Source organism: Miniopterus natalensis, chromosome 12, assembly GCF_054644295.1.
Source record: "Miniopterus natalensis isolate mMinNat1 chromosome 12, mMinNat1.hap1, whole genome shotgun sequence".
NCBI lineage: Eukaryota > Metazoa > Chordata > Mammalia > Chiroptera > Miniopteridae > Miniopterus > Miniopterus natalensis.
In genome coordinates this window covers 63984543-64005065 of record NC_142092.1, presented here as the reverse complement: position 1 = coordinate 64005065, position 20523 = coordinate 63984543, and the positions used below count along the sequence as shown (strand labels likewise).

Sequence of the window (20523 nt, the reverse complement as noted above, 5' to 3'; positions counted from 1 at the left end):
TGACAGATCTGTGGTGTGTGCTTCTTTGAAAAGCCCGGGGAAGGTTTGTGGCGGGGCTGGAGGGTGGGGGCAAGGTGCTGGGGGGACGCCCTGCTGCTGCTGCTTCCCCCATGGGGAGGGGCAGGGCGAGAGATAGGGCACCTTGGGGGGGGGCTGCTAAAAGTGAAAGAATCTTGGTTTCTTAGGGCTAGTGTAACAGTACCCCAAACCTGGTAGCTTAAAACAACAGGAATGTACTCTCTCCCAGTCCTGGAGGCTAGAAGTTTGAAATTAAAGTATTGGTAGGGCCACCACCTCTCTGCCACCTCAACGGGAGGTTTCCTACCTGGTCCAGCTTCTGCTGGCCGCAGACATTCCTGGGCTTGCAAGCCAGCACCTCAACCCCTGCCTCCGTAGTCACGACGCTCTCGCTATGCGACTCTGTAGTCACATCTTTTCATAGGAGAGCAGTCATTTGGGATGAGGGCCCACCCTGGTGGCCTCTTCTTAACCTGATTACTCCCGCAAAGACCCGGTTTCCAAGTAAGGCCACATTAACAGAGAAGTCCCAAGATCTGCTAAGTGAGTTGGCAAGCTGGAGACCCAGGAGGGCTGGTGGTTTAGTTCTAGTCTGAAGGCTGGCAGGCTTGAGACCCAGGAAGAACTGATGTTTCAATTCATGTCCAAAGGCAAGAAAAGGCTGATGTCCATCTCAAGCAGTTTAATTAAATATCTGGGTGCCCCATGGTTCGGTTAGTTGGCACAAAGTTCATCATACAAGTTTACTTGAGAGAAGATGAATAGAGGTTAGCCAGATGGGGAAGGGCGCTGGGGGGAGAGGAAACAGCCCCTGCCAAGGCCTGGTAGCAAAGGTGTCACTGCATATTTGGGGAACAGTAAGTAGTTCAAATGGTGTTTGGGGGTATAGGGAGGCCTGAGGCGTCATGCTGGAAATAGGACAAGCCACAGGCTTGCACGAGAGAGCAAGGTTTGGGTTGGCCAAGTTGGGTTTGGGTTGCAATGGGGCGCTGGAGCAGAGCTCTCCAGGAGGCAGCTGGCTGAGCTGGGAGGACAGGAAAGAGGTTTGAGCCACCATCTGAGCTCCAGAACCATCAGCAGCATCTGTGTAGCTTTGAAGACATGGGAGAGGAAGAAAGAGTCAGGAAGAGGGGAAAGAGAAGAGGGGCTATGTTAAAACTGTGGCTTGCAACTCTGCTGGTCTGAATTCCAGGAGGGCCTCCCATGCTCGGCCAGTTAATGCCAGCTCATTCCCAGCAGGGGTAGGTAGGAGGTGGTTGTGTTGGGGATAAAAGGCAGCTCTTCCCAGCTCTTCCCAGGTGGGCCGTACCTGCAGTTTCCAATCTCTAATTGCACAACCGAGTGTCAGGAAAGAGCCAGAGTGGACTTCCCAGGCCTGGTGAACTCGAAGGGAAAGCCCAGGCCAGCCCGTGTTTGCTCTGTCCACAATGAATCAAGCCCCAGCCATGGCCAGTCACATCCCACAGTGACCAACAGCCTGGAGCTGGGGAAGTAAGGGAGGGGCAGGCGAGAAGGGGAGAGGCTGGCAGGTGATTGCAGTCCCAGCTTCCTGCCTGGAACACAGCCTTGGATGGGTCATTCCCTATATCTGGGCCTCAGTTTCTCCCTCTGCAAAATGGGGGTGATGGCCCTTCCCTGCTTGCCAATCACAGACAAGGCTGTTGTTTCATAATAGTGGGGTGAACCGGATGAAATGGAATGATATTCAAGTGCTTTTTGACCTACAAAATCTACAGCGTCACATGCATGGTTCAACCCAATGACAGCACCATTCAAAATAATCGCAGCTACATTTCTTGCGCAGTGTGAACCAGGGGCCGTGCGGATAGGAGATGTTTTCAGCCTCCGCATGGCCCTCTGAGACATGCGTTATTACCCTGACTCTTCAGATGAGGGAGCTGAAGTCCAAAGAGGTTACACAAGTTGCCCCAAACCGCAAACCAGGATTTGAATGCTGGCAAATCTTCATTTGGGGTATTTCCTCAGCCCAACACAAAGTTCCTAATTAGGAGAGTTTTCTCTGCCAAGGTATTCTTCGTGGCTGTTCAGGCGGAAGACCACAAATTAGCCATGGGATCAGAGCTCAGCCCTGGCCTTGCTGAGGAGGTACAGATAAAGCGACGACCTCATCAAAGGAATCCTTTCAAACGGGTGCACTTCCCTGGGTACCTAAGCCTCGCCTCTCCACCATGTCACCCCTCCCTGCTTCCTCATCTATTGAATGGGGAAAAGATCCTATGTTCTTGCTCTTACTGTACACATACTTTTGTGTTTTGATGTCTTTAGACGTGGGATGTAACTTGCGGTCGCTTAGGTAGTTACGGAAGGCAGGAATCTTTCTTCCCTCCCTCCCCAGCCCAGACTGCCATTAAACAGATGGCGGCTGGTATTGTAAATAGGCGGACCCTTCGGAACATATTTGTTTCACTTAACATGCATTTTACAAATGTGGACTGATTTCATCTTCCTGACAATTATCCCCATTTTACAGGTAGAAAAACTGAGGCACAGAGAAGTTAAGTAACTTGCCCAAGGTCACACAGCTAGCAAGTGATAGAGCCAAAAACACTCCACCACCATCCTACACTGCCCCGATGGCTTTTCTGTCTCTTTCCTGTCAAACTTCTCTTGACATAGTGCCAGGGCTAGATGAGGGGGCAGGCGATGGAGGGCTGCCCAGAATTTGAGTCCAATACAGGCATCCTTGACATTTAAGAAGATGGAGACAGTTGTACTGTGTCAGGGTGAGTGCTGGGCTCCCTTAAAGGAACTATTTGGACAGCCTCTTGGGAAGAGAGTGAGGCCTCCAAGGGGCAACCTGAGGACAGTGAGGATGGTGAGGACCCCTCACTCCTTTCCAGGAGAAGCACTCCATTTATTCACTGTAAGGGGAAATTTTATCTCTCTCTACTCACAATGCTCTGGCCACCAAATGTGTGGACTCTCCCCCACACCAAGCAATTCGACTCTCCAGGTGTTAGCTGGGTGTCCTAAAATTCCATTCAGTTCTGACACTAACCGGAGTTATCATCGCACCGCACAAGTTAAGGGCTCAGTCCCACAAGACTGTCTCCTCTCGGAGGCCAATCACAATCACAATTTGCAAGAGCAGCTCACAGGACTCAGGAAAAATAGTTTACTTACTAGGTTACCAATTTATTATAAAAGGATATACCTCAGGAACAACCAGCTAGAGGAGAGGCATAGAGCAGAGTCTGTGGGGGGAGGTTCAGAGCTTCCACGCCCTCTCTAAACAGGCCCCCGCCCCAGCACCTCCACAGGTTCCCCCCCTGGGAGCTCTCCAAGCTGTGTCATCAAGGATTTTTATGAAAACTTCCTTATGTTGGCATAAATTACTGGGCATTCATTAGTGATGGAGTCAATCTGCAGCCCCAGATCCCTCCCCAGAGTTCAGGGGTGGGGCGGAAAGTTCAACCCTCTGATAACGTGGTTGGTTCCCCTGGTAATCATCTCCCAACCAGCTCTGATCCCAAGGCTGACTAGGACCCCAGACGCCCCCACCTCATTAGCATGAAAAAGATACTTGTGGCCTTGAAGATTCAGAGGGTTTTAGGAGAGGCGTGCTAGGAAATGGAGATAGAGACCATCTATATTTCTTATTATATCACACTCACCCCCTGGAGGTCTTTGTGTGTGTGTTTTTGTTGTTCTAATCCTCACACGAGGGCATTTTTTCCATTTTGAGAGTGGAAGGGAGAGAGGAGGGGAGAGAGATTGGTTGCCTCCCTCACACTCCCCACCAGGGCCGGGGATCAAACCTGCAACCCAGGTACTTTCCTGCCCTTGACCAGGAATCGAACCCGCGACTACTCGGTGCTGGGGTCAATGCTCTAACTGCTGAGCCACACTGGCCAGGGCTCTGGTGCTGCTTTGAGGGGCATACAGATTAGGCCAGAGCTGAATCTCTCTGGACAAAAAAAAGACCAAACCCACTCTTTGCTTGGGTCTCCCCCTGGGTAACTGCAGTTATCGTAGCGCCTTTCCTGGGGCAGGTCCTCTATCTTAAATTCTTTCAGGCAGTTATGGCGAAGATTACAGGTTCTTCGTGGGCCTCCTGGGCCTTGACTGTGTTCAGCTCAAAATCAGCTGCTGAATGGCACCTCTTGGGGTGCTCATTCTGAACCCCTCAGAATATACAGCATACTCTTCAAGTCCTGCTTCCTTTGCTCAGCATCATGGTTTTGAGATTCATTCATATCGCTCGTGTGTAAGTAGTTCATTTCTTTTCATTGCTAAGTAATATTTCATTGCATGAAAATGCTATAATTTGTTTTTCCATTTTCTTGCTGACAGACATTTGAATTGCTTCTAGTTTGGGGCTATTTTAAATAACACTAAAGTCTTACACAGGACATACGCTTTCCTTCCTCTGGAATGGTGTGGAAATTTTAGAAAGCAGTCGTCACTCCTGACACCTGTGGTCAGAAGGAAAATCACAATGTAAGATGCGATGGACCATTATATCTCAATAAAGCTGGAAACAATAAAATAAAAGGCTACAGATACAGAGAGAGGACATAAAAATTATTCAAAATATATAAACAAGAATACAAAGTTGTAAGCATACCATAATACTTTTTCAAAGTACTTGTTTGTACGGATCAGGATTTGACCCCGACATGTAGAAATGCAAAGGGTAGCAGAACTGGTGATTCCGCGGTGTTTCCTGAGCGCCCCCTGTGAGCTGGGCATTGATCCGGGACTGGGACATGCTGGTGAAAAGAGGCAGGCTTCCTGCCTGAATAGCAGAGGGTAAAGTTGACACAGGGAAAGCTTCTTGTTTTAGAGGTTGGGAGATGGTTCAAGTGATATATTTACTGAAATTAGGCGTTCAACCTAATGCTCCCTTGTTTTGGAAATGTCCCTGCCTCCGGGACTGGGTTGGGGCCTCTCTGGACCTTTGCTCTTTCACAGTTGTTACCACACTCAATTGGAAGTGAACCCATGTTTGCCCTCCCCACCCCTAAACCCCTCCCTGACCCCATTTCCCCCTACACCTCAGGCTAGCCCGGGAACTCTCCAAGTTGCCTTTAGCGTTTGATTTATGACTGGGTCCCTCTCAAGCCTTGGCACCCAGTGGGACAAGAAGTGGGTGAAACCTGGACGGTTTGCTTAGAGGCCCCTCTCCTGAGATCTAGCAGCGTTAACTAATATCACTTCAGCCCATGGCTGCCTTGGCTTTGAACAGCCAGAACTTCGGGCCCTGGCCACAAGGTCAGGGACCCAAACTAGACCTGGGCTTGGAGGCTTTACCTGCTGTTGGCTTTTGGGAAAGCAGGGAAGGGTTTTGTGTACAGCATTTCCCAAGTGCTTACCCGATTGTGTCACAGCAGGTCCCAGGGCCCCACCCACAGCTCACTATAAAGGTCACTGCACCCTTCAGCCTCCAGTACCGCCTGACTCTAGGTGCATCTCGGTCTTGACATGGCGTTGCCCTGGGCCCTCGCAGTCTTGAGCCTTTTTCCTCTCCTGGACGCCCATAGCCCGACATGTACCAATTTCTCAGTGCCTATCACCAATGCCACCCTTGACCAGGTGGGTGCCTGGGCCCCTGAACGCCGTGGGCAGCTGTCTCCCCCTCTGGGCTTCCCTTTCCCGTTGGCTCGGGGCCAGCCCCCTCTCCTGACTCTGCCCTTCTCTCCTGGGCGCTGCAGGGAAAATCTGGCCAGCCTCAGGGGCATTCCTCTGCCCCCAAGCTCAGAGGCCTCATGGCAAAGCCCCCCAGCAGGGCAATGCTATACCCGGCAAGGAGGGGCCCCCGGGCAGGGGTGATGGCTGATTCTTAGGGCGAATCCTGCTGATTCTTAGTGGCGTGCCCACTCCTTCCTGGAGCCCCCAGTCTCCCGATGGAAAGTGGAGAGATCTGCCCCAGTCTCCTCCCAGCTGACTGTTAAGGATTTGGCTCCCAGCCTCCATCACCTGCTCCTGGCTTCTCCCTAGGTCTCTGGCAAATGGTTCTATATCGCCTCGGTTTTCCGCCTCCCCGAGTACAAGGAGTCGGCTAAGAAAATCCAGGCAGCTTTCTTCTACTTTGCTCCCAACCACGAGGAGGACACGTTGCTGCTCAGAGAGTACACAACCATGTAAGACACCATGCTGCTCAGAGAGTATACGGCCCTGTGAGACCCGCAAGCACGTGCGGGCTCAGCCCAGCCCCAGCCCCAGCCCCAGCCCCAGCCCCAGCCCCAGCCCCAGCCCCAGGCCCAGCCCAGCCCAGCCCAGCCCAGCCCAGCCCCAGCCCCAGCCCTGCCAGCTCCAGCCCCAGCCCCAGCCCCAGCCCCAGGCCCAGCCCAGCCCAGCCCAGCCCAGCCCAGCCCAGCCCCAGCCCCAGCCCCAGCCCCAGCCCCAGCCCCAGCCCCAGCCCTGCCAGCTCCAGCCCCAGCCCCAGCCCCAGCCCCAGCCCCAGGCCCAGCCCCAGCCCCAGCCCCAGCCCCAGCCCTGCCAGCTCCAGCCCCAGCCCCAGCCCCAGCCCCAGCCCCAGCCCCAGGCCCAGCCCAGCCCAGCCCAGCCCCAGCCCCAGCCCCAGCCCCAGCCCCAGCCCCAGCCCTGCCAGCCCCAGCCCCAGCCCCAGCCCCAGCCCCAGCCCCAGCCCCAGCCCCAGCCCCAGCCCCAGCCCAGCCCTAGCCCCAGCCCCAGCCCTGCCAGCTCCAGCCCCAGCCCCAGCCCCAGCCCAGCCCAGCCCCAGCCCCAGCCCCAGCCCCAGCCCCAGCCCCAGGCCCAGGCCCAGGCCCAGCCCCAGCCCCAGCCCCAGCCCCGCCAGCTCCAGCCCCAGCCCCAGCCCCATCCCCAGCCCGGCCAGCTCCAGCCCCAGCCCCAGCCCCAGCTCCTGGCTTCTCCTCCCAGCTGCCCCAGGACCTCGAGCAAGCCCCTCCCTCTTCCTGGCCTCAGCCTTAGCATTCAGGGAATGGGGGCCAATTCTTGCCCCCAATGACTGTGACTGTCCACTCTCCTTGACTGGCTTAACTCTTTTTCTCCCCTCTTCTGCCTGGCTTTAGTGGGAACCAGTGCATCTATAACTCCAGTAGTGTGAAGGTCCACCGGGAAAATGGGACCCTGGCCAAATTTGGTGAGCCCTCAGGGGAAGGGCTGCTGTGTGGAATGGGGGGGATGGTGGGTGGACCAGCCTAAATGATAGGGCCTGGGGGCTTTGGGTGTGGAAAAGGTGGGAGAGGCCACTTCTTATATCTCCACGGGCCCAGTGCCCGATCCCTGAAATAATCAATAATAATTGCCAACATTCCTGAGCTCTTACTATGTGCCAGGCGCTGTTTGAAGTGCTTTACATGAATTAACCCACCTAATACTCATGAACTACCCCAGGAGGACATTACAGTGGTCAGATGAGGAAATGGAGCAACAGAGATGTCAATTAGTTTCTCTGAGGCCACGCAGCTTACAGTTAGAACTAGGATTCAACCCCAAGGTTGGCTGCCATCCTGCCCCTCTCTCAACCAATCGCTATGCTCAGGGAGCTAAGGGTGGCAGCCTGTTTGTTGGGATGCAGTGACTTCACCCATGTCCCCACCGTCACTGCAGAGGAAGCACACAGTAGGAACACACAAATGCCAATGGAATTAAACCACCACCACCTGGGAGCCCTGAGGCTCCTCTCTGAACCTCGCTTTCCTCACCTGTAAAATGGGGAGAAAGGCCCAGACAGCCACAGTGCATGTGAGGCTCCTCTGATTCCATCCATAAGTGTTCAGCGCAGGGCCTGGTGCACTGGAGGAGTGAGGGAAACATGGCCCAGGTGAACCCCTGGCCCTCACCTATTGGCTGCGTGGCCCTGCCACACGCAGGTTCCTCACCTGTGAGGAGGGAGGAGGGAACCACTGTGCTGTCCCTATGGTCTCACCTAGAGGCTTTCTCTTCCAGCGGAGGGCAAAGTACATTTTGGCTACCTGCTGCTCCCCAAGGACCCCAAGACCTTCATGCTTGCTGCTTTCCCAGAAGACAAGCAGAACATGGGGCTGTCCTTCTATGGTAGGCACCCCCCAAACTCCCACCCAGGCCAGGCCCCAGCCCTCCCAGGCCTCTCACCAATCCCCTTGCTCCCTCCTGCAGCTGACAAGCCGGAGGCGACCAAGGAGCAAATGGAACAATTCTATGAACACCTCGCGTGCATGGGCATGGACAAGTCGGAAGTTATATACTCCGATGAGAAAAAGGTGAGTGCAAGGATGACTGGGAGGTGCCCACCGGAGCACCCCCAGAGGCCCAGAGAGGGAAATGTGCCAGCCAGAGCTGCACAGCGAGGCAGGAGATCCTGCTTTTAGCGCCCACCTCACTGCAGGGACAGCTGAGCTACACACACACACACACACACACACACACACACACACACACACACACACACACACACACCCCAGGCTCCTCATAAGGCGCAAAGGGGAACAGGCATTGCAGCTCCCAGGGTCACCTTCCCCCGACTCCTGATTTTTGCTTTAACAGAAAATTACCTGAGTAATGATCTCAATACTTTCCTTTAAGCCTGCGTTGAGTGGAAGGCTTTGCTTGGTCTTGTCCTATGCAACCATATTTGAAATCACAGAGCTGATGAGCTGGTTACGCTTTTTTGGATATATACGTTCATGATTCTTCAAATAAAAATGTCCCCATCGCCCTGGCCGGTATGGCTCAGTTGGTTAGACGTCTTCCTGTGCACCGAAAGGTTGCTGGTTCGATTCTCAGTCAGGACACATGCCCCATGGTGGGCTCAATTCCCGGTGAGAAATCCAGATCAACATAAGGGCTTAACAGGCCCCTAAGTGCTCTGTAAATCCCAGTTGTGCTTTAGGGTTTGAGCCCTCCTTTTAGAGGTGAATAAGCTGAGGCTCAGAGGGAAATGACTTGCCCAAGGTCACCCAGCTTGAAGTGGTAGAGACTGGCTGGAGCCATGGTTGGGCTAGTGCCAGAGTCCAGAGTGCATCCCCCCTTCACCCAGAAGGCCCCCCAACCATTGTGCCTTCTCCCGCTGTCTCATAGGATCTCTGTGAGCCGCTGGAGAAACAACACGAGGAGGAAAGGAAGAAGGGAGAGAGACCCAAGGCAGACACGGTATAGGATTAGGGCCTCAGGGACTTTGGGGGCCTATTCTGAGGCCCCACCCACATTTGTACCCCAGTTCTTCCCCTCAGTTGCATCAATAAAGCTTCTGCATTTGGAACAGGCAGGCTGTCGTTTGCTCATTCATTCATTCATGCATTCATTCGTGTTGAAGCCTGCCCTGAGTTGAGCCCTGGTTGACCACTGGATAAGCCCCTGCCCCTGGTTGCAAAAGCCCCTGCTGTGACACCTAGCACACGCGCCAGATGGCGGTGCCACGTGGAGTGGTGTGGGAGCCCAGCACGAGACGGTCCCTTCTGCAGTGGGGATGTCTGGGAAGGCTTCCTGGAAGGGGCATCTGAACCAGCCTAGAAAGATTAAGAGCTTGATAACACCTGCTGTTCCTGCTGAGCCAAGGATCTCAGAGGACACATTTGAGGAACATAAGGCAGAGGACCCAAAGTAGTTCAGGTGGATGGGGGGCAGTGAGCACTCAGACATGAGGTGCCAGGTATGAAGGACCTTATGGCAAACATCGCCCTGGCCATCTGGGGAGGTGAGTTGGGAGCGGCCAGACTGGAGGCAGAAAGGCTGGCTTGGAGGCTGCTGTGGGTATCCCGGCGAGAGGAAAATTTCATGAGTGGCCTAAGATGTCTGGAGTGAAAGGACCACAGCCCTGGCACCTCATGCCCAGTTCTGTGACTTACACAACACTCTCCAAAGAGCCAGCATCCAGGGACCCAAGACTCCAGCATCCATTCTTCGCTCAAAGCTGGAGCTGCTGCTGTGCCCAGAGCACTGAGGCTGCAGACATTGACCTGAGCCCCCACCTTGGGCTCCCCCCTTCCCATGGTTCTGATATCCATGGGACAGCCTCTTGGCACCCAGAAGGGTGTGGGCCTGGAGGCTCAGAACCTACAAGAAATCTCTCCATCTTAGTGTTAGTTTCAACAGGATGACATTTTCAACTCTACTGAGAAGGAGCAGCTAAAAAATGAAATAGAAATGGGTCCTGGTCACAAGAGAGAAGCAAGTGGGATGAGAGAGGTGGGGAAGATTAACGAAGCAGCCATGGGAACAGCCGGGGGGTGGGGGAGTCATGGCAATTTAGGAAGAGAAAATCAGTAACAGAGAATATAAACTTTGGAGTCAGACCATCGTGATTTTGGGCAGGTAACCTAGTCTCCTCGTCAGTCAAGTGGGGGCACAGTAGGAACCTAGAGGGCTGGTGTGTGCACTGTGGAGCATGCTGTGCTGAGTACTTAGCACAAGGATTGGCGTCTAGTAGGTGCTCAGTAAAGGGCAGCTATTGTTGCTGTTTGCTACTAAAAGGAGCACTGAAAAGAGAGTCCAGTCTCATGTTTTGCAGACACCTCTCGTGCAGGTCCCTTTGATCGAGAGAACTATGGTTCTGAGATGGGCAGAGGGAAAGTTGGAGAAGCAGAGGGAGGCAGGAAATATGCACCCAAAAGGTCCCTTGGGAGGGCTCTGTGCCAGCCTTCTACCCCAGCAAACTGTCTTTAGAAACCAAGTCAATGACACACACCACAAATACAGGCAACTTTCGGAATGTTTTGGGGTGTGGTTTTTTTTGCGTTTTCTTTTAATATCAGTATTCATTTGCGCTCATAACGAAAATAGAATTTTTAAATGCCTCAAATATACAAATATCACTGATGCACACACATTCCAGAAAAGCTGAGGTACGCGCTGCTACAGGGTGGGGGAGCAGGAGACAGCCAGGCTGCAGGGCCACAGACTGGGGCCTGGCAGGCAGCTGGCCACTAGCTGAATTCCACAGGGACTCCCAGGAGAGAGCGGGGGTCTCGAGATGAGGTACTGAGAAGGGCCATGGCGGACGGCTCCCTGGGGTGTCTCCATCCCAGCAGGCCCCTGCGAAAGGCTGCTCCAACCACAGAGAAGCCAGGCGTGTGTCATCCTGGGGGCCGGCATCCTAAGACATCCCAATGGTCCCAAAGTGTCCCACCATCAGCCACCAGGGGAAAGGTCCCCAGCCACATCTTTCCAGAGATGCCTACTCCCAAGTGGCTGGTCACACGCAGGTGGACAGGTTTGGGCCAGAGCCCCTGGCCCCATCCCTTCTTATCTGGCTTCCTAAGGAGGAACCAAGCCCAGGAAAACTCCTCAGTTTATCAACGATCTGTCCATCCATATATAGAATACATATTATTAGCTGGAGGTGGACAAGTGCAGGAGGCTCCCAGAGATTGCATGGGGACAGAAGGTGGCCTTGGTCCCAGCGCCTCCTTCAGGGGCTGGTGCCCTGGGAAGTTACTTCTCTTGGTGACCAGGGCCCTTCCGTTTTGAAAACACCGAGGCTGAGCAGGCAGGGCCTGCGCTGGAGGGAGAGCTCCTCATGAGGGGTCTGTGCGGCCTTGAGGGGAGACAGCAGCAGGCTGCCTGCCCACCTGTCCGCCATCTGTCTCTGAGCCCCCGGTACCGTCAGAAGAGGCAGGAGCCCCGCAGGCTGTGGCCCTGGCGCAGTTCAGCCGACAGGGAGCGGCTCATGTGCTTGGTGGTGGAGTGGACACTCTGGGCCGCCTGGACGGCTCGGCTCAGGGCCTTGTTGAGCTCCTCCAGGTCCTCCAGATCCAGCTGGATGGAGTGCCGGTGTCGTCCTGGCCGGGAGGAGGCTGCGGGGGGCCACTCAGCAGCTGGTCGGGCTGAGGGGGCTGAGGTAGGTCCACCTGGAGGCGTGTAGAACCTGAGCAAAGAGGCAAGTGTGTTGTTAACTGCGAGAGGGCCGGGTGCAGCCGAGAGCGCCGGGTTTGGAACCAACCCCATTCTGTGCCCCAGCTGGGCCACTGGCCCCTACCTACTCTCTGGGTCTCAGTTTCTTCACCTCTAAAATGGGAACAATAAACACCTGCTTCAAGGGATGCGTTGGAACGATGAAGGGAGATCAACGGAGTGCCTGACCTAGAACAGGTGCTCAGAAATGGTTGGTTCAATCTACCCATTCATTCCACAAATATTTAGTGACCATATGCTGTGCCCCAGCCAGTGTGCTAGGCCCTGGGGTTATAATGGTGAATGAACAACACAGACTCTGCTGCTTCTTGGAGCTTCTAATCTGAGAGCCAGATGTGGGGGAGACTAGGATCACCCTAGGCTCTGTAGCAAGCCCCCTTCTTGGGAGAGGCAATATAGGGCAGTACAGTTCGCTGGAGAAACGTGATCATGATAATTCGGATCTGCAGAAGTGGGAGGGTCTGGTTTTACTCATCGGGGCAGCAGTGGAAAGGTGTCCTTCCAGTCTGGTCCTGCAGGAACGTGGGGTGTTGAATGACGCAGAGCTAATTAGCGCCAGTGGATGCAGACACATATCACCCGAACCCAATGAGCAATAAACGAGCTTCTTGGACCCTATCTGAGTCCAAGATAGTTCAGGAACTATCTGAGGTAATTACTGGGTTCCCACACACCCCTATCTTCTGATAATTTGATGACCAGCTTGACCTGAGTGTTACCCAAAACTTCGCCCAGGGCAGCAGGTACAAAAAAACCAAAGTCCAACCAACCCTCCTGGCTAGAAAGCCTCTGGTGCGGAGGCTCAAAGGCAGCGGCCAACAGGTGGCAGCACAGGCCCATTCATTTTTCTAAAGGGCGCACAGGCCTGGGCCTCGGCACGCTCGGCCCTGCAGCTGGAGAACCTTGAGGGCGTCATCAGCCCAGCTTCCAGCAGCATTAGAAGCACTATGGTTAATGGCCACCCTCTGTGTAGCACGGACCGTGCATACATTTATGGGTTCAATCCTCACCACAATCCATTTCACAAAGGAACAAAGTAACCTGCCCAAGATCACATGGCTCCTGCTGGCCAGGTCTGTCTGGCACTAAAGCCCAGGGCCTTTCTCCTCCCCCGTGGCCCATCCAAGCCTCGGACAGCACGCTAGTTAGTTCTGTCCACAGGTCTGAGCCTGGAATGGCCACAGAAATAGAGACCCCGTGGTTACAGTGGGCACGCAGAGTTTCTGCTCGGCCACCAAAGTCCAGGTGAAACCTTTCCTGTCCGGTGAGTAGCAGCACAGGCAGGTGTCTCCACCACCTCTGCCGGAGGCCTGAGCATGCAGCACGGCCTCTCCTAGATGCCGGAGGGGAAGGTTCCTCGACGACTTGCCCAGACTCAGCTGAGATGGCAGCAAGACACTGCACTCTAGGCCAGAGCCTCGCAGTGGACTGGGGCTCGACGGTGCCTTGCGCCTCCCTTCCCACCAGATGCCAGCCCTGGTGAGGACTCTGGCCCCTCACTGCGCACAGACACAGGCTTCTGACGACAAGCCATTGAGGAAGGGTCCCAACTGACTCATTTTACAGTGGGGGAAACTGAGGCACAGAGCTAGGTGATGGTGGTTGGGACAAAAAGACAAGTTTTCTTAATTCCAGGCTCCAGACTTTTCCCTCTGAACAATCCTATCATATTAAAGCCACCTTTACTCACTTTTCTAAAGACATAATTCTATTTGCTGTGATGAAAAGCTGCCGCCTATTCGGCAATGAGTCCAAGCCAGCACCACACTGAAACCTCCGTGGACATCCCATGTGGTTCTTGCCACGTGCCTCGTTTAACCCTCACACAACTGGACATGATCAAGACCATTGCCCCATTTGACAGATGGGAAAATTGAGGATCTGAGAGGAAGTAGCTTTACCAAGGCCACAGCACTAGTAAGTGGCACCCAGGTTCTCAGCCGCCTAACACAGGTCCGAGTAATAGTTATTAAGCAATTCAGACAGAGAGGCTGGGAGGGTGGGAAGGGAAGGTTCTTACACAGTGGCTGACGGGTAAGGCATGACTGGAACCGAGGAGACGTAGGCAAAGGCAGGCGGGGCTGGTACTGGAGGCGCAGCAGCCAGATACCACAGTCCAGGGGGCGGCTGGGCCGATGACCCCACCCGTTTGCTCTTCTGCTTGGGGCTGGAAGTTGAAGGTGCTTTTCTCCTTGTGGTGGCCTTTTCTGCCCCTGTAATGGGAGGACATCAGAGACAAAGTCTGACCACTTGGGAAGATCCACCAGAGAACAGGGGGCCTGCCCAGGCCCTGCCCTGTTAGAGCTGGACACTGTGCTGGCGGAGTGCCTGGATTTGAGAAGCAAACCTCTGCCCAGTGTGCTCCAACCCAGAGTGGGGGGTAGTAGCTACCCTGCTCACCCGAGCCAGGCCCCAAACCCCCATTAAGGAGACCTATGGGAAGAGCCTGAGCATCTGGCCCTACCAGAGGTGGCTGGGTCTGGGCCATCCTGTTGTGGGGGGGACCCAACTCGACCACACAGGGGACATCGCAGGGCATCAGTGGGAGATGGCCCCAGTGGGTCCTTGGTGACATCACCACCTAGAAGGAGAGAAAGAGACGTCAGAAGAGGACTATGTCTTAATCATCAGGCCTGGAGCCTCCCCAGCAGGCCTCCTGAAGGGCTGGGCTTCCCTCAGGCACCGTGCAGAGGAGACAAAGTGCCTCCCTCTGGGTGACAACAATACCGATGGCAACCATGACAGTGAGGTCCACGTAGAATGAGCCAGACCCTCTGCTCAGGGCCTTCCTGCATTATCTTATCAAGTCTAACAAGCCACTGGGCTGCCTGCTATCATCACTCCCCCACTTTACAGGTGGGAAAGCTAAGGCTCCAAGAGGTTGGATAATTTGCCAAGGTCTCAGGGCTGGGAAGCGGTGGTCTTCTGTCTGATCCCAAGCCCAGCTCTCCTGACTGCAGCCAGTACCTACGGTCCTTCCTCCACAGCGACACAGGCCTGTTCTCCATGTGGGAGTGGCCCACAATGGTCCCGGGCACGAGAGGGGTCAGTGGAGGCCTACACTTGCCCAATTAGCAGGAGGAGAGTGGGCCACCAGGTTCTCTCCCACCCAAATCCTCAATGCCCCCTCTCAGTCAGTTCCAGGGCCAGTGCACTTGTCCTTCAGGCCATTGCTCCCTCTGGGAAACCCTCCACCCACCAGGCTAAATGCTCCCAGCCACCCTGTGATCCCTGATCCCAGCTCGGACCACACCATTGTCATTGTCTGCTCAGCTGAGCGTTCCTCAGGGACAGGGCTCAGGGCCCAGTACGGGAAAGTGGTGAGTGAATGAATGAATGAACGAATGAATGGAGAGGACTAATGGAACTCCAGCAAAGACAGAGGGACACAGTAAAGTGCCAGGGCTCTGGGTTCAAATCCTGCCTCTACCACCTGTAAGCTATATGTCCTTGGGCAGGTTACTTGACCTCTCTGAGCCTAGCTTCCTCACTCATAAAATGGCCATAATAATAAAATGGTGAAAACCTACTTCATAGAATTGTGAGGACTAACGTTTGTAAAACCCTTAGCATGACGCCCTGTATACAGTAGGGGCTTAATAAATGACAGCTCCATCATCATCATCGTTGCCCCAGAGACCACCTCCAACCCTTTCATTATGGATGTGGAACCTGAGACTCAGAGAAGTGAAGGAGCTTGCCTAAGGTCACGCAGCAAGTCAGTGGTAGAACTGGAACTAGAACCCACTGTCCATATTCTCAGACCACTGCTCTCCCCTCTACTCCCCTCCCCCGCTGGGCTTGGGGGAAAGAACGAGGAGTGGAGGGAAGGTGGAGGGAGAGAAGATGGAATCACTGCTGCCAGTGCCCCCGCTGCCTGGCACCCTCCTCGTAGGACCCTTCTGGAACTTCTGAAATCATGTCCATGGTTTCTCCATGTCAAGGTCAAGGAGCTGCAGCACCTGGAGCAACAGGTGAGAAGGCAGGACCCCCTGGGAGGCCTGAGAATCCAAGAAAAATCCGGTTCCCGTGTCTGTACCTTTGACCTGCCTCCAAGCTCAGGGCAGGCGCACGTCTGACCCAACTCTACCCTCCCCGGAGAGAAGCTGCAGCCTCGCTGCCCTGGCTGCTCCCATCCCTTACCTGCATCCTGGGTCCTAACAGGCTGGCAGTGGGGACAGGAGACCGTGCTACTGCCTCTTGGGACAATCTTGGGGGTCACAACATGGTACTCCTGGCCTGGGGGTGAACACAGAAGTCAGCGTCTGCTCTCTACATGGCTGCAGAATCGAGGGGATTTAGTATAACGACCTCTCTCCTCTCCCTGCAAATGGTTTTGATAGTCTCTCTCTCCTTTTTCTATTGTGCGCGCAGACATGCGTGATATATGTGCATAAATACACATATGTAAATGTGTGTGTGTGTACATAGACACACGTACATAGTCATGTTGGTCTTTCTGTTTATGGTGAGCTCTCGCAGACTCCTGTTTCATCTCAGATCCTACTTAGGTACCACCTGCTTAGTTCTCAACATACAGGAGCAGTCAACAAGCCCAGGCTGTTAGGAGTTGAAAGCGAGCCAGGAAGACATGATAAGCAGTGACCAAGGGCGCTACCACTCTCCCCAGACCTGGGTGCCTGGTTGGGATGGGCATGGCTTGCGTATGGAGGTCATACAGCTCGGGGAGTGGGGGTATCTCATCCAAGACCCCCCGTAGTACTAACAGCTTGTGAGTGGCTTCTTGGGAGGACTGAATGGGGCCCTGTCCATGAGGCAGGCTGCTCAGCGCCTGGCAGATAGAAAGTGCTTGACGTTAGAAAGTTGGTCAGACTCTCAGATCCTCACCTGTCCCCTGCCTCATCCATCCCTGATCGAATAAGACCTTCTGAATGTTGCCTGATTACTGATAGTTCTCTCCTCTGCCATGCAGGGTTCCCGCTTTATACTCTGCGTGTGGCACTGGGGTCCCCAGGCTCACTGTTGCTCTCACTTCTAACTCCTTGGCTTCTGTTCACTCCACTGGGGCAGGATACGTGTCTCTCATTTCTCGCCTTATCCCCAGCGCCCAGCCGTATGGATCTAAGGTTTGCCACACTCCCTCCAGTGAGGGGTGGCTGAGAACCATCTGCCATTTACTTACTTACCATAAATGCTTATTTATAATGCTTGCTATAAATGCTTATTTATTATTGTCTCTCGGCTAGGCAGTCGGATTCATGAAAGCAGGAGCCCTATCCATATCTGTTTTAATGTTAAGCACTTTGAAGTCCTACTACGTGTCATCTCAAGCTTTACTAGGTGCCCGGTGCCTAGTTCATAAGATGAGGGCCCCCGGGGAATCAGACCTGAAGGTCGGCCAGGAGAAAATGACTTAGTGTTCACCAGTAGCCCAGGTCCTGCAAACAGCAGGCACTTCATAAACCTCTTTACGACTGGCCAGCAGAATGGGCTTCCCCAGGACGAAGCACGGGCCCCGGCTAAGGGGGGGCATCAAAAACTATTTGCTGAACGAACAAATGCACAAATGCACTGAGATTCAGAGGCAATGCTCCCTGGTGAACTCATAGAAATGATAATATCTGAATGGCTAAGTGGACAAGGCTTCTCAGGACAGAGCAGACCACCCCGGGGGCCGTGCCCGCCCCAGCCCTCCCTTCGGACCCACCTGTATATTGGCCCCGGAAGGTGACCCTGTCTGGCCGTCTGGTGCTGCGCATTTCTCTCACTTTGTCCCGAGTGGCCTGTGGGCTGTCCTTGGTGGTACTGCCCTTCTCAGAGAACAGCCGGGGGGAGGTTGGCTCAGATTCAGAACCTAGGGTGGAAAGAGAGGGGCATCAGAGCAGGCAGGCAGTGGGGGTCATGCAGCTCAGGGAGTGGGCGTATCTAATCCCAGATGCACCCCACAGTAATAACAGCTGACACATCCTCTGTGTTCAGCCCTGGTCTAGACACCGCATTCACCTCGTCCTGCACCCCCACGGCAATCCCAGCAGGCAGATGCTATCTTTCCTGCACTGCTAGCCGTCCCTTTAACTGCACGGGTCAGGTAAACAACCTGGCCAAGGTCACACGGCCAGGAAGGAGTGAGCTGGGGCTGACCCCCACCACTGATTCGAGCCGTGTTACTTTAGGCAAGTCCCCTGCACTTCTGAGCTTAGGTGTCCTTACCTGCAGGTGATACAGTGTACACATGTGTGCAAAGCCCTCACAAATGCATAGCTTTATTGGACGTGTATTGCGCTTCAGAGCACAGCTGCCTGAAGCAGATACACAGAAGTCTTCTCCAAGCTTCGTCTAAGCCTGTTGCTGTGGTTGGGCCCTGACCACTGAACCAACACGACCAGACTGGGGCCCCCAGCAATCAGTCCGAGCAGGTGGTCACTCACTCAAGGACAGTCGGGGCACCTCCCGAGGCACTGAGGAAGACCTGGCTCGCCGCCTTCCTGTTGTGAGTGGGACAGCTTGCTCTGCACCTCCAGGCTCACTGGACAATCTCTCTGTGGATTTACTAGCAAAAGAGAGAGAGAGAGAGAGCTGAAGTAAGGTTTTATGCAGCTTTGAAAGATGATCGGTGAAAAGGCCAACCCAGAGAAATACTTATAATGGGAGGAGGAGAGCACGGAAGTCCAAACTAAAGACCCTAGAGACAGAATCACAGAAAACGGCTCTGGGCCTCTCTGACCCTCAGTTTCCTCATCTGTCAAGTGGGGATAATAACAGTAATTACCTCAGAGGGCTGTTGGAAGGATTAGTGAGACAATGTCCATAAAACCCTTAACCTCGTGCCCGCCCAGAGAACCATTCAGTCAGCCAATTTCATGTTCTCATCATGAATGAATGTCCACTGAGGGAGGGGGGAGAGGGTGAGGGTCCTGATAATATTCTAGCTCCCCAGTTGGTGTGAGTTCAGGGATATTCATTATATCAGACTTTATTATTATTGTTATTATTTTATTGTTGTTGTTAATCCTCAGCTGAGGATGTTTTTTCCATTGATTTTTAGAGTAGAAGGGAGGGAGGGGAGAGAGAGAGAAACATCAACATGAGAGAGACACATCGATTGGTTGCCTCCTGCATACTCCTCGACTGGGCCGGAGATCGAACCTGCAACCCAGGTACATGCCCTTGATCGGAAATCAAACCTGAGACTCTTTGGTACACAAGCTATCTACTGAGCCACACCGGCCAGGGCCAGGCTTTATTATTAGCATACACGTATACTATATTTTTATGCATCAAATATTACACAGTAAAAAAAAGTAAGAGCGAATGAATGATTGGGTGAACGAGAGAGGGGTGTGGCTGTGCCTGTGTCCACATATCTGGGGAGAGCCAGGGGCCGACCACGTCTACCTTCTGAGGCTGCCACCAGGGCACAAGGGTGGGAGTTTTGGGGTCACCCACCTGCCATAGTGGGAGCCCCAGGCGGCTGGGGAATCTGTTGGTCGGTCCCGGTCCCGGGCCCGGGCAGGGCGGTCGAAGTTGGACGCTGGTCGCGTGGGGCTGCCCTGGGGCAGCTGGTGCAGGCTGTCCTCTAGCCGGAGCCGGAGCCGGGACACCTCCTCTTGCAGCTCCCGGATGGCCTGGCTGGGGTGGGGGGAGACGGCAACAGAGGACAGATGCACATGAGCGGAGCTGCGGCCGCCCCCAGGGTGCTACCCAATGGAGCAGCCTTTGTCCCCTCCTAGGAGACACAGGGTCCAGCTCTGCTGTTACTTGATTCTAGAACTTCCCTGGGTGTCCACCTTTCTTGCTAAGCACCCTGAACCTCTCTGAGTTCATGTCCTGCACATTCAGTGAGGTGAACAAAGCAGGAATTTCTTTGAGGTTCACCTGTCCAAACACGCAGGGACTCTGAGCTGCTGCTCTGAACCACCGGTGACCAACTCTCAAGATAGAGAGGAGGCTGCAGAGTACAGAGGTCACTGGCTAAAGCTTCCCTTTAAAATCTGACTTCCGACCTGCCTCGGCCCCTGGGCTGCCCTCCCTCTTCCTGCCTCTATCTGTAGAAATCCTAACTATCCATCCAGCCCTGGGCCCTTCCCGCCCTGACTCAGCCCCTCCCTCCTGGGTCCCCCCCAGTGCTTCCTATGTTGTTCCAGCCCATTTCTCGGCTGCTGGCAGAAGTTGCTTTTCTATCTGCCTCCCCAGCTAGATAGTGAGCTATGGGCAGGTAAGGAGCAGGCCTCCCCGTCTCACAAGCCCGAGACCCTTACGCCTCACAGATGCTCTGGGAACGTTACTGAACGGACTCCAGGCTATAGCGGGAGCAGAGTAAAGGGTTGCTGGAATTGCTGTGAACCCCAAACAGAGCAACCTCTTATTGGAAGGAATCTCAATGAGCCGCTAGCATCTAGGGAGTAAATACTATTTACATGTCTCTCCGGCCAGTCCCTGAATCTCCAGTCTCATTCTCAGGGCGTCGCTGGCATTGTGGCAGACAATCCCACCCAGACACTCCCACACACAAGCCCCTTCCCACCCCAGCCCCAATGGTTTGGCATGACCATCCTCCGGGCGGAGGAGGGCTCTCCATCAATTGCTTGGGGCTAGCTTCCAGGGTGGGCATTCCCCTCAGGGTGAGCTCTTGCCTGGTGGCCCCTGGACTCATGGGTGCCTCCTGATACCACCTCCAAGGGACATCAGCGCTCGGGTGAGTGTGCC

The 20523-nt window shown here is 54.3% G+C and overlaps 2 protein-coding genes across 2 annotated transcripts in view; one reads left to right on the top strand and one right to left on the bottom strand.

Annotated features, from left to right (window-relative positions):
• The first annotated feature begins 5463 nt into the window (after positions 1 to 5463).
• Positions 5464 to 9102, top strand: ORM1 (orosomucoid 1). Its single transcript, XM_016211048.2, has 6 exons — positions 5464 to 5574; positions 5980 to 6122; positions 7035 to 7105; positions 7915 to 8022; positions 8104 to 8207; positions 9025 to 9102. Exons 1-6 carry the CDS (start codon positions 5464 to 5466, stop codon positions 9100 to 9102), a joined length of 615 nt encoding a protein of 204 aa, XP_016066534.2.
• A 1558-nt stretch (positions 9103 to 10660) lies between these two features.
• The window catches only part of AKNA (AT-hook transcription factor), a 41240-nt gene continuing 31377 nt past the window's right edge, over positions 10661 to 20523 (bottom strand). The window contains exons 16-22 of the mRNA XM_087822866.1: positions 19264 to 19446; positions 18246 to 18367; positions 17525 to 17671; positions 16000 to 16095; positions 14321 to 14437; positions 13877 to 14069; positions 10661 to 11809 (exon numbers count right to left, since the gene is read on the bottom strand). Coding sequence (XP_087678992.1) covers positions 11548 to 11809; positions 13877 to 14069; positions 14321 to 14437; positions 16000 to 16095; positions 17525 to 17671; positions 18246 to 18367; positions 19264 to 19446 — 1120 coding nt within the window. The 3' untranslated portion in view covers positions 10661 to 11547. The remainder of the gene's footprint in view (positions 11810 to 13876; positions 14070 to 14320; positions 14438 to 15999; positions 16096 to 17524; positions 17672 to 18245; positions 18368 to 19263; positions 19447 to 20523) is intronic.

What these genes read in the sequence shown, in the direction of transcription:
- ORM1 (XM_016211048.2), top strand. Translation starts at nt 5,464, where the DNA reads ATGGCGTTGCCCTGGGCCCTCGCAGTCTTGAGCCTTTTTCCTCTCCTG. An exon ending in CCAATGCCACCCTTGACCAG is followed by an intron (nt 5,575 to 5,979) that starts GTGGGTGCCTGG and finishes GCTTCTCCCTAG; the next exon opens with GTCTCTGGCAAATGGTTCTA. An exon ending in CATGGGGCTGTCCTTCTATG is followed by an intron (nt 8,023 to 8,103) that starts GTAGGCACCCCC and finishes TCCCTCCTGCAG; the next exon opens with CTGACAAGCCGGAGGCGACC.